General features: G+C 39.6%; 1 protein-coding gene across 1 annotated transcript in view; it reads left to right on the forward strand.

Annotated features, from left to right (window-relative positions):
• The window catches only part of IFTAP (intraflagellar transport associated protein), a 73,923-nt gene extending 61,842 nt beyond the window's left edge, over nucleotides 1-12,081 (forward strand). The window contains exon 7 of the mRNA XM_090032956.1: nucleotides 2,970-12,081. Within this exon, the coding sequence (XP_089889082.1) occupies nucleotides 2,970-3,140 (171 nt within the window). The 3' untranslated portion in view covers nucleotides 3,141-12,081. The remainder of the gene's footprint in view (nucleotides 1-2,969) is intronic.
• The last annotated feature ends 7,022 nt before the right edge of the window (nucleotides 12,082-19,103 follow it).

Raw genomic sequence — 19,103 nt, forward strand, 5'->3', positions numbered from 1 at the left:
TCAAAGGGGTTTTAGTTTAAAAGCGCACCACCACCATTTTCTGTGCCCTGATGCGCATTTCACCATTTATATAAATGAATGCAGTGCAGTGCCAGGCATGTCAGCTCATGTGCTCCGCAGACTGAGTCGAGTCTGCTCGGATGCCCTGGATTTCCAGTGCGTCAGAGCAGGCAAAGGCATGTGTATAATAACTTTAAATATAAATACCCGTGCAGCCTTCTAACCTAATTATATATCTGTTCAGATAATAGATAAGCAGTTTGCATAGAATAGAAATATAAAAGCTGAATATCTGAAAGAGCATCAAAAAGGTAAAGGAAAAAAATGCAGTTGTCTGTGGAAGAGACTTAAGGTGATGTTTTATAATACCTAGGATTTCTGAAACCTGCAGTGTTCTGTTTTTACGTGGTTAATTTTGTGTACTTCCTTTGCTTGCTTTCTTGCAGATTTTGCATTCTGTAGAATAAATGATTTGGCTATACATCATTCTCAAACAAGAAGATCCAAGATTCTTTATAATGATGGTGCATGTATTAGAGCACTGCCATTGTTCAAGACTTAGCCTTGAACTAGCACTAAATCTCATTAAAATAATCACAGTACTGGCTGCTTTCAGCCATGGAAAAAAAACCCTAGTGCTTTAATTTCAGCTTGGTGCACCTCTGCACCAAGTGTAGCACTTGCCCAGAAGAGACATCATGTTAGTTTGACCTAGCTCACCCTATGTGTGTATAGATTGGGTGCTTCAGTGGAGCTTTTTAGCACTTTTATCTAATAGCGGATTGAATCAGCTATTAAATAAAAGCACCACAAAACCCCACTGAACACCCAATCTATACACACATAGGGTGAGCTAGGTCAAACTGGTATATTTTTTATTTCCACGTCTATCAGCAGCCAGTATTTCTTGTTCCTTCTTATGCTACCGTAATCTCTTTCCCCTGAGCAACCTTGCAAATGTAACTATTTTATGGAAAAAATTAACTCTAGTGTTCAAATAAATAATATCATGTTGAACCTCCTCCAGGAAAATTGTTCAGGATTAAGTTTAGGCTGAGTTTTTCAAAAGAATGTAGCATAGTAAGCATAGCTTTGCTTTGATCTTCATTCAGTTTGGTTCAGCATGCTGTATGCAGGAAAGCCGGTTGGGGGGAGAAGAGGGGGAAGAGGGAATGAATGTAGCTGTAGTCAAAGGATGAGAGACAGAAGAGTGGAGGCAGAGGGAATGAGAATGGCTGTTAAAAAGTGGAGGGTTTACCTGGGGAGTCATGTGTTAGGCAGGTTATAATGTGTCATAAATCCAATGTCTATATTTAGTACATGATTTTTTGGTATCCAGTAGATTGATCGAATGAAGTTCAGAGGCTTGCCTGTGAAAAGTATTTTGAGGATTAGAATTGAGAGATTGGAGAGAGAGACCCTCTTATCTCTCATCCTTTTTCTACAGCTACATTCAACCCCCCACCCCCCCCCGCACCTGTCTCTCACCTATTAACCACCTCAATTTACATTTTAACTGACTGGCTTTCTTGCATACATACTGGCCTCTGGCTGTTTTACCACTCCATTCTGGAAGGGCACAGATTACCTGCAGATGCTTCCTCAACCTGATGAAAGGCAGAACTGTACCTAGACTCCTGGTAGCCACGGGCAAACTTTTAGTGTAGTGTCCCCCTTCACCAGAGATGATGATAATAATAATTATTTTCACCATTTTTGGGCTCCCTTTTTGTCCGGGCCCCTGGGGGGCCACCTGGTTTGCCTATGCCTGTGTCCGGCCCTGACGAAGGGTGTTTGTGCCCTAAAGCTTGTTAAGAAGAATTTTTCCAGCTATTTGAGTTGGTCTAATAAAAGATATCAGATTTACCCAAAGAACCTTGTCTGCCTAAGTTTGTGCCAAACTTTTAAGTGCAAGTCTCATTGACTTCAAGGGGATTAATCGCCTGCTTGTAGTTAAGTGTGCTTAAATGTTCTGCTACATAAGGGGGAGTGCTCTCTACTTTGAAGCATGGAGCCCTGGTGACCAAGAAAAAAGCCTCCCTAAATGTTGAACTATATATAGTTGTTGAAAACCTGGAGATATTTAAATTAGTTTGAGAGCTAAATTAGCTAAAGCACTGGAATGATCCTGCTGTGCTTAGGTAGCACGGGAAGATGGAAAAAGTGTCCTAACAAGATGTTCTCATCTGTAATTTCTAGGATGAATGTTTTCTATTTATTGAAAATATTTTATACTATGGTCTCTCTGTAACTCATTAATATAAAACCTTTACTATATTATGATTTATTTATTCTGCTTTTAAATGTTGTAACTGAAATCTCTTCTAAACACATTTACAATGAATAACAGTAAAAAAATTCACTATAGTATATCTGATGAGCAAATAAAGAGTAATGCAGTAAGACTATTCTCCCACCAAGCCCCCCAAAATCCCATAGCATGTGGCTGAATGAAACAGATTCATGAATAGATGAAGATTGCTTGTGCTGCTCTATCGCGTATAAGCATTCTCATTGCTACAAGATGTGTCCTGGGGAGTGTTTGCCGTTAGTATCTGTTAGGTAGCCAGCAGCTGAGACTAACCAAAATCTTACAAATGTGAGAACTGTTTTTGAAATTTAACATAGCAATACATAACTTATCTGTATCCCTACAATCCTTCTGCTACAAGTGGTAGAAACGTAATAGATATATGCAAGGGAGCTTTTTTTTGATTCCTTGCCTTGAGCAAAATTTGTTAATAATATTCATTCAGATACAGTATGGTACAAATGGGGCACATTAAATGGTTTAAATTAGGTCAAATTGAATAATTGAATTTATTCTTTTATTTAAAAACAGCTTAATCAGCTTAGAGGGCTGGAGCCTGAAAAAAATAGTTTAATTAAATATTAATTGAAGGTTAATATGTTGAGCTTCATTGTCATCATTTGCAGCCGTTTTATTTATGCATCTTTATTTTTTCCAGTTCCAGCTACTTGGGGATGAAGTTTATCCATTCTCCCTTGATGAAGAATTTGACTATGACAATGTGGCATTGACTCCAAAGTTCTCTGAAGCTGAGATGAAGTCCATGATAGATCTGTCTGAACAGAAGAAAAGGAGAATAGACTTCAAGTCAGTACTATCTGAAGACTGAGTCAGATATGCTTTGCATTGTTTACCTGTGGATTAATGTTTTTTAAGGAGAAAATCTGTGTCCCTCTTCTGTACTCATAGAAGGCTGTTTGGCTGTGGAATCAGCATAGTTCTGTCAGAGAACCTGAGCTATGTTCATACAATCTATGCAGCTGGATGCACTGAAGTAGCTGCTACATATTATTATTTAGATATACTACCATACTGCTTAGGAGTTCCACACATAGTGACAAGCCATCTACAAACGAACAAAAATATGGTCCCTTTGTTCAAATTGCTTACAATTATAGCATTGCAGCTGCACAGACAACAAGGGAGGATTCCTTTCTCTCTCCTCTCCTTTACATTTATGTACAAAGACTTGCTTATGTCCTCAGTTGGATGCTGAAATTTGGATTTACCCCTAAATGTACATGATTCCTGCATATATCAATGGCTTTTAAATGACTTATTTGGGTCTTTGGCCCCACTTGCAGCTGCTTTGTTCCTGTCACCTAACAGCACAAAACACAACAGTGCCTGTAAGGGCAGCCAAGGATTCCCTTGTTGAAAGCTGCACTGCTCGAGACTGGAGCTGTCCAACTCCTGAGCAGCCAGGGGCTCTATGCAGTGGGTCCCCCCATCCTGTGAGCCCTCCAAACCTCAGGGCTGTGCCACCCCCAACCCCAAGGGACATGTTGCAGAAGCTGGAGGAGGGAGAGGGATCTCAGATACCTTAGTGACAGCAGCAGTCAGAGAGATGTGGGGAGTGATGGCTGCATATTAGACATCCCTGGTCAAGATTATTTTTGTTGAAATTATAGTTCCTTATGGCCATTATTGGTTGCTGGGAGTCAGAGCAGCTCTCAGGCTATTTCAGCTAACATTTGGTACTAGCTTTTGCTTTCAGCCAGCCCCTCCATGGTTTCAGAGTTACCTCAGAGTATGTTCTGGCAGAGGATTCAGTCTTTAATTTATTTCTCTAACATAAGATTTAAAGGTACAGGATCAATGATTAAACCCAAGAAAGATTTTTAGATTCTCACTGTGACCTCAATTCCATAGAATAGTAAGTATTCCTGTGCTTTTGGTAAAATTCTTCCTGAAGCTTCTCTGAATTAAATTGGTAAAACTCATATTTTTTGCCAGAAAAATGTCTTCAGAGAAAAGAAACAGGTGGTAGTGATCTCAGCCATTACAGATGCTTGGATGGCACGAATTTAGACTGTAAATACTGCTTTATTTTATATTTGTGTATTTTTTTAATTCAGAAAATTGTGATGAGCTGTTTCACAAATAGCATATTAGCACCATTTGAAATTCAGCAGCTTCTGGGAAGACGAAGGAAAAGTGTAGCTTCCAGGCTAAGTACAGAGAGTCAAAATGCCTGAGGCTAAATTGATTCAATCTTCTTAGGTTACTCTAAATTGCACAGATTGATTCAATAAGCAAGTGAACAGGCATTCACTTCTGATTCTGGAAACGCAGCCACATGCCTGCAGTGGACCAAGACAGAAGCTGGGGGGTGCTAGAGCATGCCTCCCTGCTGGGGTGGAGCAGACAGCTTGGGCCAAGGTTAGCTCACCTACCCTACAAAGGTGGGGAGGGCGGGGAGGGTTCAGGGGATTGCAAAGCATCCTAGGATGTTGAGGGACTGAGTTAACTTGAATTTGGAGGGGATCTGGGACAGAAGTCAATAAACTGATGTAACCGAAATTAGTTAAGTCTGCTCCATCCAGGTTTATATTAAACCAGTTTTGGCCATTTTGAAAGTGGTTTATGTGCACTGAAATTCTGTTATGTTACATATTTGAATTAGTTTCCAGTCACTTATTCTGGTTTATGTGTAATTTCTTTCCCTAGCCCCAGTGTCCACAGCCTTTTAGCAGACTTACTAGAACTAGAGGGATGGTTTAATCAGAACACTACCTATGACCCTAAAAGTTTGTTGAACTTGAGATGTTATGAATATCATTTAATCAGAAAACATGTGACAAGATCTAGTCCTTAATTCATTCTATTCTGCAGGACATTCATTTTATTTTGCATCCTATATGGGCCTGCGTATAAAATGGGTGGGTGGGGGTGGTCTTCAAGCTAGATGAAAAGGAATTCTGGACAGGCTGCAATACAGAAAAGGTTGAACAGAATTGCATCAAACTATGTAAGCCTTAAAAACATTAACTAGGGCTCAGAATGTAAGCACAGTGAAGCTGTGGTAAAGAGCTCACCTGTAGTACATAATCCTCTGTTTAACCACAGAAAAACATTGCCCAAAGTTTCTTCATCCTTTAGACGGAGAACCACCTTGACTACAAAACAGACCCTTGCAGGTTTGTGGGTGGATTCACTTACTGTGGGTTTTGTTTCAACACTACATCTGTTTTATGGTAGAGAACGTTGTGGCAAGAAAAATTATGGGTCAGTCCTGTTGCCATTAAAGTCAGTAATAATTCTTGCCCAAGGTATCATAATGACCCAGGGGGCCAAAATCAGTGCTGAACTCTCAGTGTATATACTTTTAACTCCATTAATAGATATGGCTTATATTTTAGGGATGAATATAGCTACCCAGTTCCCTTTCTTACAGACAAGTGGTTCTCCTGCCAAATGCTCAGAGTACATATTATGTTCCATAAATGTTATTCAGTCTTGTCAGGACATGATTCAGTATAAAAAGAACACATTTCATTGCATGGTTCCCAACAAAAGCTAAAATCTAATGCTAGTCTTATGCTAAATTTAAAGCTTTTGCTAAGAAATGGGCAAATCCACTTCTGTTTACACTCTTTGGTGTGCCTACATGTGCATTTAAGCATAACTAAATTTAACAGGTATTAAGTGATTTTTGGCAGGTGTCTACATGTGCAGGGACCTGGAACTAAAGTTAGTGCACTTGGCATTAACGTTAGTGCACTTGGCTTTAAAGTTATCTAAAATTGGTGCCAAGTCCCTGCAGCCCTGCTGTGTGCCCCTAGTGGCTGGCCAGACCTGGCACTAAGTTAGTGCTGGGTCACATCTACATGTCCATTCATGCGCTGTAACTAATCACACCTAACTTTGAGACCTGCATTTGCAGGTCTCAAATTTAGGCATGATTAGCCTAATTCTGCCATTTTTAATGCACATTAAGGGTGCACACATGTAGATGCATGTCCATAATGCACATTACATTAGGCTAATGTGTATGAACTCGTCTCATGTAGACACATCTTTTGTGAGTTAACTTTCCTCTTTATGTACAGAGATAAATATGATAATGGAGATGAGGCTCTGTATTTTTGATTTTCTGGTCAGCTCATCTTATTGATCTACTTAGAAATGGTTGACTTGTTTATGTACTGCATTTTTAGTTAGCTGTTGCTATTTTCCTTCCCTTTTTAGTAGCATCTTTCTTAGATATATATTTCATTTATACATTTAATTTTTTTTATTATGAACCACAGGTCATATGTTATATGACTGAAGATGTACACAATATACATATACACATACATTATATTTGATCTAATATATGGGACACACATTATATTGATACATTTGTATATCTATTACTTAATTAGTATTGTTTAACTTGTAGAAAAAGGGCTTCAACCTGAAAGGTAGATATATTTTACCCCTGTAATTAGCATTTTCCATAGTATCTTAAACATTTCCACCAGGAACAATTTCCTTGTTATATGTGAGAGGCAAAGATTTCCTAGGCTGATATGTTTTACTGGTCCACCTGGCCATGTCTTCATGAGACGCTGACTGTGCAGTTACTCATTACTACTGCGCAATAGTGTTGCGTGGCACAAAGCACGATGCGACAATACTGCGGAGTAGTAATGAGCTACTGCGCAGTCAGTGTCACCTTAAAGCCATCTAGCGATTACTGCCCAGTAACTGTGGTTACCGCGCGGTCATGTAGTACATGTGTATATGAGTACTAAATGACTGCTCACTAACAACTGTGCAGTTAGCATCCCGTGTAGACATGGCAACAGTGTATTTGGGTTAGTTAGACAAGCTTTTGCATGCAAGATCTTCTTCAGGTCCTTTTATTTGTGACCATTTGTACCCTTCCTCCAGAAAGGTAGTTTTCTTTTCCTCCAGAAAGGATTGACCTCTTTGTGACAAAAACCACAAAAGGAACAAGAAATTCATCAAGGTTTTCCTTGGAATTTTCCCCTAAAATATTTCATCAAAGAATGGGGGGTTGTTTGCTTCCAAACTGACAAGGATTTTGAATTGCAAAATCCACAGATCTTGTTGGATCCATCAGAAGCCAGAGCTAACTGCAGGGGTGCTTAATGTTTGTAATCTGTGGCTCGGTCCCACTAGGCTCCATACTCCAATGGAGTCTGCAGTGCAGAAAGAGCCACGACTTACTTCTTTTGGCATCTACATTGCTGCAGGGACGATGGAAGAATGGTGTGGAGAGACTAACTATCTCTCCCTTCTAACCCAGTGATGGATTCTGAATCCAAGGGAAATATCTTCCTGGCTTCTATGGGACACTTTTATACTTTCTTTTTAATTTGCTCCTGCAGGCCGTGTGGATAATAGTACCTAGTGTTATTCCTTACGGTGGGTGAGGAGGCAGAAGAGTTGTTCAGAATGGCACAGTGAAGTAAGGGTAGTCAAGCAATAGGATAAACATAAGGCAATAAAAGGAGATGCAGAATAATCTCTGTCTAAAATAGAGTTCGTATTTTGCATTAGCAATAAGGTAATTTTATCTAATAACTCAGGGTACTCATTTCTATGTTACTAACAGTATCGAGATGAAGCCATCTCTAGGCTGACAGGCACTAGACAAGTATTTTAGAGCCACGTGAGGAGAAAGGCTATGAGGCAGTATGTGAAAGAGGATAATTTGATTCTCTGGCCCCAATCAGCTGTTGAAAATTGGCAGGACTTTATTGAGGATCTGGTCCTTTATGTTCATAGAAAGCAGCTAGGACCCTGATATTTAGCCTTAACTGCCAGCTTACTGAACTAAGCTACTTCTTGATGTAATTACATGGAATCCAGTGAGATATATTTGACCTGTTGTCTTTTTGTGATAACATTTCAAAAAAGAAACCATAAGGGGAAATGTAGCATCTTAAAGTGTTTGATTACCAGTCCCACCTGGAGCCATCTGGGACTGTGGGCCTTGTCCCATGTTCACTTGCAACAGTTGCAAATCATTGCAATGGTAGTGACCCATTAAAATTAGTGTTCCTGAAAGGAAACAACTTTGCTTGAATGTCCATTTTCTTGCATTTGAACTACACTTAGTAAGTGTTAAGTTGAACATGTGACACTACTCTGTTTCTCTAACCATGTGTCCACTACAGACCATTAGCTTTGTTATGTTTAACAATGACACCTCAATCCATTTAGGTCAGTTGTTTTCCTAATAAACATAATATTGTTTATAATAGCGATTAATACACATTTTGAGAGGATAACATGTAAGTTGTGTTAACAGCTCCTGAGGTGAGGAGAAATGGTGGTAAAACACTAACATACAGTAATAATGTCCATCTCTTTAAAAGTGCGTGGTTTTAAAAAAAACTTTATCTATGCAAAGATGAGGAAAATATAGGAAAAATGTGAATCTTACACAGACTTTATTTAAAAAAGCCAAATCAGCTTTTTCATGCTTTGAAAAATGATATTTTATTGTAGAGAATGATAATCTGAATTAGTGGAAGACTTCTTCAAAAGGTTCAAAACATGGGGTCAGTTTCAAATCTTCCCAACGTAGGAATCAACCTGGAACCAGGGGGCATCTTTACACATGTGGCACTGGGTGCTTTAATTAGCAAGCTGTGCTAAATAAAGGTGCCCACGTGTCATGTGTATCAGTGTCCCCAAGAATCCCTGTGCTGACAAAATGGCAATGGGTTGCTTTGAACTAAAGCTCATTGAATGTGTTTTATTTCAAAGTGCCCCATCACTATTTTTTCAGTGCAGAGACATGTGATGCAGAAGGCTGCTGGAGCACTTCAATTTCCAAGCTCCAGCAAACTCAGTTAATCAAGTCTGCTCTGATGCATTGGATTTCCAGTGCATTAGACCAGGCTCTGTGCATGTCTACAGGAGCCCAGGGTGCCCAACTGCCCCATGAATGGCACAGCTTGGTTAAACAGCAGCCTGGAGATCAAAATGTCTTCTTGACTAGCAGACTGAAATGTACCCCACTGCCTTTTATATTCATTTTTAGCAGCAGGTTACTGAAAGCCAACCATGGAATGAATCAGTTCAGTTTCACTTGCCAGGGGAAATCTGCATAAGGGACTTCTACTTTCTTCAGATTGCTTCAAAAAGGTTCCTGCATCTCAATGGGGGTGTTTGCTTCCATTGGTCAAAAGCCACCTGCAAAAGGTTAGCCACTGCTGCTCTTACAGCCTTGAAGCTATAGGATTGGATTCAGAATGGCAACCAGAGGTATACCAGGGCAGCTCTGTGCCTGGGGGGAGTAAGGGGGAATGGGAAGGGGGCACAGCTAACCACCAGCTGTGGCAGCAGCTGTTTTTACAAACCCAAAAAGTGGAGACCTAGTTGCCTCGCCTCAGTTATGCTACTGGTGGCAGCTGAGTGGGGCAAAGCCTCACTTGACTCCATCTCAGCAGACCTTTCCCCAGCTATATTTGCGCCGGCTGTGTATTGTCCTGTGTTCACCAATCACGAAAGTTCAGAGAGTTCAGGTTTTGCATTAAAGATGAGGAACCCCTTGATGAGGATTTGTGTCACCCTGACAAAATGAGTTCCCTGCACCACAGAGATCAGCTCTCATGATAACTAAGGGTATTCCCACTGCTACCTGCTTTCTTGTGGGGAACTGTCAGTTAAAACAGGTGGGTGTGAGGTGCCACATGTGTCTTGGTAGTTTCTCTTGAAGGGACTTTATCTTTTTCACTGATTGGCTGGTAGCCTTGGCTAGTCCCTGGCATTTGAAATTCTGCCAGGTGTTAAATGCCTGCCTCTGTTATGAAAGCCAAAAAGAGGCCTTTTTCTCTTAAAGGTCATTAAGTTCCTAAGCTCCATGAAAGATTGTGTGTTGGGTAAATCTGCAATTCTTGATTGCTCCAGCTGACATCTTGTTTTGTGTTGGCAAGACTATTTTACGCCCAATTTGCAGGTGTATGAGCTGTCAGATGCATAGGAAGCACATTGCAGATACTTTTAATGCTTGTTTATGAAACACTTAGAAGAAGAAAAACAAATGTGCAAATGTACAGTTATTCTTATAAACAAGCTATTTTACTTGAGATTACACTGACCTACCTGGAAATCAATTGTGAGAAATTGTGAGAATTCAAAATATTTTTCTCATATACAGACCCCTGGAGAAAGACAATGGCAAAATAGTAATTGCCCAGAATAGGGATTTCTAATCTTATATAGTGTGTGATATATCTTATTCATGTAATCATGTTTCAAAATAGCATGTGAGGAGGGATCTGAACAAAAAACCTTGCATGTGATTTTGGGAGTTTCTTACTTTGTTCCAGCCCCAATAAAACCCTCACATCAAAACACCTCCAAATTCTGGGGAAGTGAATATTTGGTGCTGTGCTCAAATGTTTCCCTGAACCACATCTAATAATCCATGTATACTATGAAAAAAACTGGACTTAGGAAGCTGCCTGCTTGGAAAAGTCCTATGCAATGTAACAGTAGTGACAGGACCACTAGTACAGAAATCTAATAGACTTCTAGAGAAACTACTACAAAGATGTATAAAATCTTCATCTTTTCTGTAGGTTGAGCCATCCTGTAAAAATCAGTTTTTTGGATATAATTATCTAGGACAGTGATTCTCAACCTTTTTTATACAGGGACCCATTGGCAAAGATCCATGGCCTGTTCCTACTCACACCCCCTGGCCCTGTCAGTGCCCCTCCTGGGCCATGCTGGTGTCTCTTACTCCCAATCTGCATCCCCCTGCCTCCCCCCACCCCTGTCGGAGGTCCCCTACTGCTCCCGTCACGCTCACAGTGGAGCAGGGTGTCTGTGGTGGCTCTGGCTCACATGGGTGGCAGGAGAGTGAGTCCTGCCCTGGCACAGGCTGGAAGGAGGAGGAGGAGGAGAGGCCTGTGGCACACCCTCTGCTCTGGGCTGGGGCTGCCACACCACATCACACTACACCACACCACACCAGGTGGCCTGGTCATGGTCCCTTCTGCCTCCTGAGCAGTGTCTCCTGGTTGCCCCACCCCTGCAAGCATGGGCACCAGCCCCAGTGCCACCAACCCAGCCATACAGCTCTTTCCTGCCCCCTTCCCCCATTGGAAGGAGCTGGCACTTTCCCGCTGCCCCTCTGCACTGGTGCAACTTGTGACCCTTTGAAATATTTTTCTGACCCACTTTTGGTTGTAACCCATGGGTTGAGATATTCTGATCTAGGAAATGTTATAGAATGGCTCAAAGATCTATAAAAAAATGATGATTGTAGGTGGTTGCAACAGCTGTCCCTGATATCCTTCAAATGAAGTCAAACTTTACAGGCAGGCACTTAACTATTTTTCATAACGGAGTTACTGTGTTAAGCTAAGCTGAAATCTTTGGTTGCAGGATATGGTAAAACAGAGTTAGTTTCTATCCATGTTACAAATTTGAACCATATAGTAGCTGTGCACTTTATCAAAGTTGTGTTTTTTCATGCCGATTGACCCTAGCAGCGAGTAAGCCTTAAGATTCATAGGTACTGCAGAATTTATCTGCTATTCTGGTCCCATGAATAAAACCTTAGCATATCTTATATGCATAATTCTTAGAAAGATACAAGTGTAATTTATCATGTTGCTGGTGTTCTTCAGAATAACTTAGCTAGAAGACAAATTCTACCCATTGCATAGAAGTGTTGACTCTGCCATTTAGATCTGCTGCAGATTGCAAATTCATTCTTTAAAAGGCAAATGTTGAGAAGTGTTTTTTTCTTTCTTTTATTGTTTTTGTCGTGCTCGTGTCAGATTTACAACCAACATCCCTATACATGACAAGATACTACATTAATCCAATGAGCTGCTTTCTTGCTGGATAAAATTTTACAGTAAAAAAGATGGAAAGTTAGTGTCTGTCCCAGGCAGCAGCAATACTGTATTAGTATTTTATGCACATGCTTAGCATTTCCAAAGCTTTCAAAAACAAACAATCAGGAAAATACAAATGATGGTCAGCCCGCTTACGGAATGAAAAATTAATGCAGCATTGTCTTTGTTTAAGTCAGCTGCTTACACTTCAGTTCCTTTGCCCACCAAGGGTTCTGTTAACTAGTATAATTCAAAATCTAGACTGTCAAAATACTGACAGCTAGTGCTAGTTGAATAGTATTCACTGAAACAAAAATGTGATCAATTTAAGCTTTTTTGTTTTGGTTTGTGAAACACTAACAAACAGTTCCGGGAGTCCACAAACATATTTGTTATTCATAAGCATTCATCAAGTAGATTGGATGAAAAAGTAATGAACCAGTAGATATCTTCCTGCTGTGAGTTTGGAGGAGCAAGGAGTGCATCTGAGTTGAATGGCAGGATCTTGATTGAGTTGGAAATGTGACTTGTAAAGGTTTGATGTTTCGTTTTTTGATTCCTTTGGAATATCAGCATCTTGGTCCTGGATGTCAGCATTGCTGACTGAATAATGAAAGGGAAAAACAAAAAACTAAACACCTCCCCCGCCAAACACTGCATGGCTTTATTTGCAAGCAAGCAAACCTAATTCTATTTGCTGATATTCCTTGGGTGATGCTATTCCTTCACTTTCTACAAGTTACCAAGCTTCTTCAACTCTCATTGAATCTGTTGGCCATATTCAGCATCCTATAGAATTAGACACTGTTTATGAATATTAAGAGTAATATTTGTGACTCCAGAGTTTTCACAGATGTGTACTATCCAACCACAGCAACAGAACATCTACTAGCCCATGATTTTTTTTTATCTGAAGATATTTGTAGGATTCCAACTAGGATCTGATCCTTGAAAAACAGTGATAAATTCTGGAAATGAGAGGCCCCTATCTCTTGGCACCAAATATTAAATGCTCTGCAGAGAGGGAGAGGTCACTTTCATGTTTGGACAGTGAAACAGTGAGGTGGAAAAGGAGCAATTTTACCTGGGTTGAATAGAGGTAATGGACTAAATTTAACAAGGTTAAGCAAATAAAAATGTTTGCTGAAACAGAGTTCTGCTAAATTCTGGAAGTCTCCCAAAGGCAGTGGTAGAAGCTGATTTGGAAGGGTCAATTAAATTCAGCTTGGGCAAAGTACTGGAGAACATACTACAGGGACCAATGCTTCGCTAGCCAGGAAATGGACTTGATGAACTACTGGGCTTTCTCCATCTCTAATTTACAATCCTAGGAGAACTTAAGTGGTTTTAAATACAAGGCTTTTTTATTTGTTAAGATTTTCATCACCCAGAAATTTGAAGTGATGGTAAAACAATAGTTCAGTTTGGAGATTTGGGGTTCACTTTGAAAAATTTATTGTTTCTTTGGTCAAGTCCATGGACTGTCTGTGAGGTGTTTATTTGAATATAGGTTTGACATTCTGGGTGCTTACAGATGTTGAAAAAACAAAACAAAACAAAACAGCACTTTACTTTCAGCTCTGCACACCCTTGAACCAAGCACAGCGCATGTCCAGGAGAGGTGTCATATTAGTTTGATCCAGCTCACCCAGTGCCTGTATAGGTTGGGTGCTTCAAGGGGCTTTTTGGAACTGGACTGAATCAGCTTTAGGTAAAAGTGCCAAAAAAGCCCCACTGAAACACCCAATCTATACAGGCACTGGGGAGCTGGATCAAACGATCATGCTTCCTCTTCCAGTAAAGCACTGTTTTGGTTTTTTTTTTCATGCCTGTCAGCACCATCTATTGCCTGAAACATCAGCCCTTGCCACTCCAAAGATATCAAAAGGTTCAGCTGTTTAAATAATCTGATTCTTTTGGTTGCATTACAATAATCACTTAAGACATAAAGGAAGATGGCATTTTTTACCATTAAACTGACTGCAGTGCTAGATTTAAATTGACTGTAGTGATTAATTTACAAGTGAATCTGAACTAGACCTTTAGATAAGAACCACTTAGAACTCTGGGAGGAGCCCCGTCCTTTTGGACCTAAACTTCCTGGCTGAATCATGTAACATAGATCTTAATGAGAAACCTGGGGTACAACCCAAATAAATGTTGTGACTCATCCTTATCTCTAGTATAATGTATGGACATCAGCAGTGGCTTAACTTGGCCAGACCTTCCTCAAAAGTAAGAAATTGTTGGTGTAAACCAAGTTTGGATTTTCAGTTTCAGGGTATGGACAACAGGAATAATATAGAGTAACATACCTGAGCTGTTATTCCCTACAAAATTGACTGTGTTGTAAAGAGCCAACATAGTGTCTGGTCACCAGTTTGCATTGAGCAAAGTCTGCTCCAGGTGAGATTGAGCATGACTGGCAGACAGGTATATAGTTAATTCTCACTTTATGAAGGGTAACTTTACTCCAGAATGTACTGAACTATGCTGTGACAAGCCTGTACATCATCTACTTACTTTACTTTTACCATGGAACAGTCACATTTCTCTGGAATAAATGTTATGTGTCTTTAATTTCAGTTCTCTATCTATTGTTTATTTCAGCATCTATTTGACAATCCACCATATGTCTATGTTGAACACTAGTCAATCTAGTATGAAATCATCATCCATTTTGGAAACAGACTAAGACATTTCTCTAAAGAAAGCAGGAAAGATGTGTCTCAAATGGAAGCCTTTTCCCTCCAGTGTTGTCCATTTTGCAAGGAGTTGCATCTTAAGAATGTGAAAATTGAGTTGGTCTGCTTAATGTTCTACACTGGGGGCAGCAACCTGTGACCTGCAGATGTGGGGCTTTAGATGCATTCAGTGGAGGGGGGCTTCAGCTGCAGGCATTTTCCCCATGCTGCTGTAGGTTACCTACTCTTGTTCTACACCAACCAGGTGGTGGTACTGGTGGTAGTTTAGCACAGATGTAAGTTCAGTTTAGCTTTAAACATGATTTCCTCCCCACTTCCTGCTTCATTGATGCTTCCCTATAATCAGCATACTAAATATCAAGGATGTGATTGTAATATGTAGTATTTAGAATTTCTTGTAATGAAGAATTCCAGGATACTGTCATTACACTAGGGCAGACCATGATGATTCACAGAGAAATAATTGCTAAAGGCTAATCTCATTTCTGAATTAGTTGAACAGGTCCATCCCACCTTTCTTAAGCCCCCCACCCCCAAAAGCATGGTTAGGGGATATGACCATTGTTGCAGCCCTTGTCAAATTCCAAATGGTGCAGATTGGTTAGTATTTAGACCTGGGTTTAACTCAGTTTTCAATTTTGCTTTTCAGTTCACTTTTACTAACCTTCCTCCCAAGTGGGATTTTTGTAGTCTGAGCACAGAGGAAACAAAAAGCTATGAGCCTTCAAACCATCACCATCTTATTAGCATTCAGAATGATGTTTGCTGATGAAGTCAATAAGAGAGGGTGCTGATTGCTACCTCACAGGAAGATTTCACTGTTTTAAATGTTAATTGTTTTAGGTACTTTGAGTTGTCTGTGGCCTTTGGGTCACTTTTTTTTTAGCAATAGTTTTTATAATCTTTCACAAGAAGGGGAGAAAAAAGTAGCTTGCTGGCCTAATTTCAGATAACGTCTAAGAGCTCAAGAGGACCAAATATATATAAAAGTGCAACAACTTTTTAAAAAATTTCATTTGAATCCCACAGGAAAAAAAATGATAGAAAATCAATTAACTTTCCACATGAAAAAATGCCTCATATGGCTAAACTCTCCTCATACACTTTCTTGATTATGTTTGGAAAAAATTGCCTTAATTACACCTTTAATGGCAAGAAAACCCTTTAAATTAATTTGATACATTCTATAGCGATGCTAAATTGTATCATGGAACTATTAAGTGGGACTACACCAATAGGTCTGTCCTGTAGAAAATGGATATTGCCCACTCAGTGAATCACATTTTTTTCGCTAGATTGACACAGTTTACTGCTCACTACTGTGCATGTTAAAATAAAAGGTATTAGTAAATACCTAAATTACCTCCTTAGTTGAGATGAAGTTGAAATAAGTCTCCACAGAAATCATCTTTGAATTATGGGGAGGCATGGATCTGAACTGTACAGCTGCCTTATCTTATTGCTGGGGCTGAACCACAGTCCCAAACTTCAGCTCTCTTGAATTTGGGGAATACTAAGCTCTGAATCCCAACTCTTATATCTATGAATCCAAGGCTGTGCATGATTCAAGTTGAGAAGCCAAATTGGTTTCTAAATTTGGTGTGGTCTAGCATTACAGACAATCAAAAAATAATTCTACTGTTGTTGTTTTGCATAGTATCTGCTGTGTGTTAAGTGATTTCTAAATACAACAGAAAGCATGGTGTCTGCCTTAAGGTGTTTATTTGAAAGATGAATGGATTTACAGCTGCTGCATTTAGGATCTTTGCTGAAAAACCATTTGGCTTTGGCATTGTCAATTCTTTGTGTTCAACATGTAACATTTATAAAGAGACACTTGTAGGAATGAAAACTTCAATGTACAAAAAGGACATGTCTTTGTGTTAGTAATAATGCCCTATTAAAGTATTGAAGCAAAAAGAACATTAAGAATATCCTTAATTTTTCTCCATTGGTGACTCTTGCTTTTTTCTTCATGCTTTTTCAGTTTGGGCACAGCAGTTTCACTTTATAGTCATGCACATTTATACTACTATCACCTGCTTAGTGGTTCTTAAACTGCCAGCTGAGTTTCCTGTGACCTCTGGTGAACAGCAGAATGAAATAAATATATTGGGCATGTCTACATGTACATATTAATCCAAAACAGTAAACTCCAGCGTTTATCATGCTGGAGTTTATTGCTCCTGGGTGCCTGGGACTGCAGAAAGTTGAGCTAGGTCAGAGCAGCTTTGGCTGCAGGGGCCCCTAAGGATCAGCCTGCCATCCTGGGCTGGTCTGGCTTGACTCAATATGCTGCGGAGGGGCTGGCTGGGGCACAGGGGTGCTTCAGTGTGGGCCTAGTTGGCAGGCAGCTCCTGCACTGAAGCACCCTTGTGCACCAGCCAGCAGTTTAAGTATCTACACGTGCTGCTACGGAGCAAAAAACTCTGCAGCAGGATAATAGTTGCTGTGGAGCTTATTACTTTACTTTGCCCTAATAGCCTTGCACGTGTAGATGCTGAGATGTTTACTGTGAGGCTAATTAGCCTACTCCACAGTAAATATCTAGTGTCGACATGCCTACTGAGAACCAAGTAGTAGGAGTCACTGTTTAATTTGGAACATAACCTATCAGAGAATCTCTCTCTTTTATGAAATTATCCATAGAAGGCAACGTTTGGAGAATTCATTATCATACATATATTTCTAATACCCCTATTAGGGCAATATATAGGACACAAACAATAAAACCTATCCCAATTAGGGAACAATACTCTTGTTGCAGCCCATGTTTCCCATCATTTTTGAGAAAGTGGCTTCAATCTAGTCAGAGTTTTCATGTGGTGACCAAGACCTTGAACTGCATCCAAAATAGACTGGTAAAAAATAGGGTGCATGATGTATGATGCAACTGTGTGATGTTTCTTTCATTGGTTTTACCTACTTACAAACCACTAGCTGACAAACAGGCCATGTGCTGACAAACTTTTTTGGAGGGAGCTTGGAATTTGACCCAAATTTTATACATGGCCTTTATCAATATAGTGGAATAAAGCCCAGTACATAAGCTTAGAAAAAAAGTTCTAAATGTTGCAGCTTAGCTCCATCTTTAAATGAACAAACAAACATAACCCTACAGAAATTAGTTTAGTTTTTGATCAAATACTGTACACCTGAAGTTATTTGCTCATAAAAAAATATTAGCACAGTATAGAGAGCCCTGTGGATTGATTGGATGCTCAATTTAATGTAAAAGTATTCTTATAAATAGATGGGGGTAAAATATATTCTTGAAATATCAGGGCAGCATGTTCAGTGAGCTTAAACACACACGCACACAAAATAAACGATGGATGTTACATCTTTGCTATGACTTAGAATAGACATAGTTAATGATCTGTGCTCCAACTCCCTCCATCAATCTTTTTCACCCCTAATGTATTAGAACAGCAAAAGCTGGATAGTTTCTTTTCATTTGGTGGATGCATATCAGAAAGTAGTCAACTGGTGGCTTACAGCCTCCAGTAGACTTAATTCCATTAGTGTAGGTATTTGCAACTTGGGCCACCCTGACTGCAAAGGGAGATTCACCTGAGTTTTCAAATCTGTCTAATGCTTTCCAGAAGAGCCCACAAGATGGAGATGCTGATTCAGTAACTTTCTTACCTTCCTCCCAGCTGGCTGTGTCTGTTGACAGCCTTTTGGACCAACTGTGGTGCTGAGCTTTGGTGAACTTGACTGTAACAATCAGGCTTGATTGACCGAGTGTAGTTAGTGGATATAGTTAAGAAAACAAACACATGTGTTTGCCTGTATAAAAACATATATCTATATGACCTATTAATAGGCCTATTTACTGCTGTTTGTTCAAGTTAATCAGGAAGCAAAGAATAATGTTTTTGTTTTCTGAAGGCAGTGAACTGGTCCAAGTTCTCTTTTTATACTTGCTAACATCACAGCAGTAGGGCATTTGTATAATTTCATTTAGGTTCATTCCATTGCATGAATATATGAAATATAACATGCATTCATGCTTGTTCTTTTATGACTAACTATGATTTCTATCCATACTTAGTTGTTTTGGTCATTAGAAAGAAAATAAGTTTTCTCTTTTTTTTTTAGACAACAAAGACCAATTTTTTGTTTGAAAGCTCATTTAGATCAGACATCCACAGCATAATTAAGCAAGATTTAAACTTGCAACAGACAAGGTAGTGTATCAGAGATAAAAAACCTCAAATAAACATAAATATGGTTACACAGGCCAAAATTACTTCTTGGGCAACT

The sequence above is a fragment of the Crocodylus siamensis genome, chromosome 2, assembly GCF_052110815.1.
Source record: "Crocodylus siamensis isolate JL-2025a chromosome 2, ASM5211081v1, whole genome shotgun sequence".
Classification (NCBI taxonomy): Eukaryota; Metazoa; Chordata; order Crocodylia; family Crocodylidae; genus Crocodylus; species Crocodylus siamensis.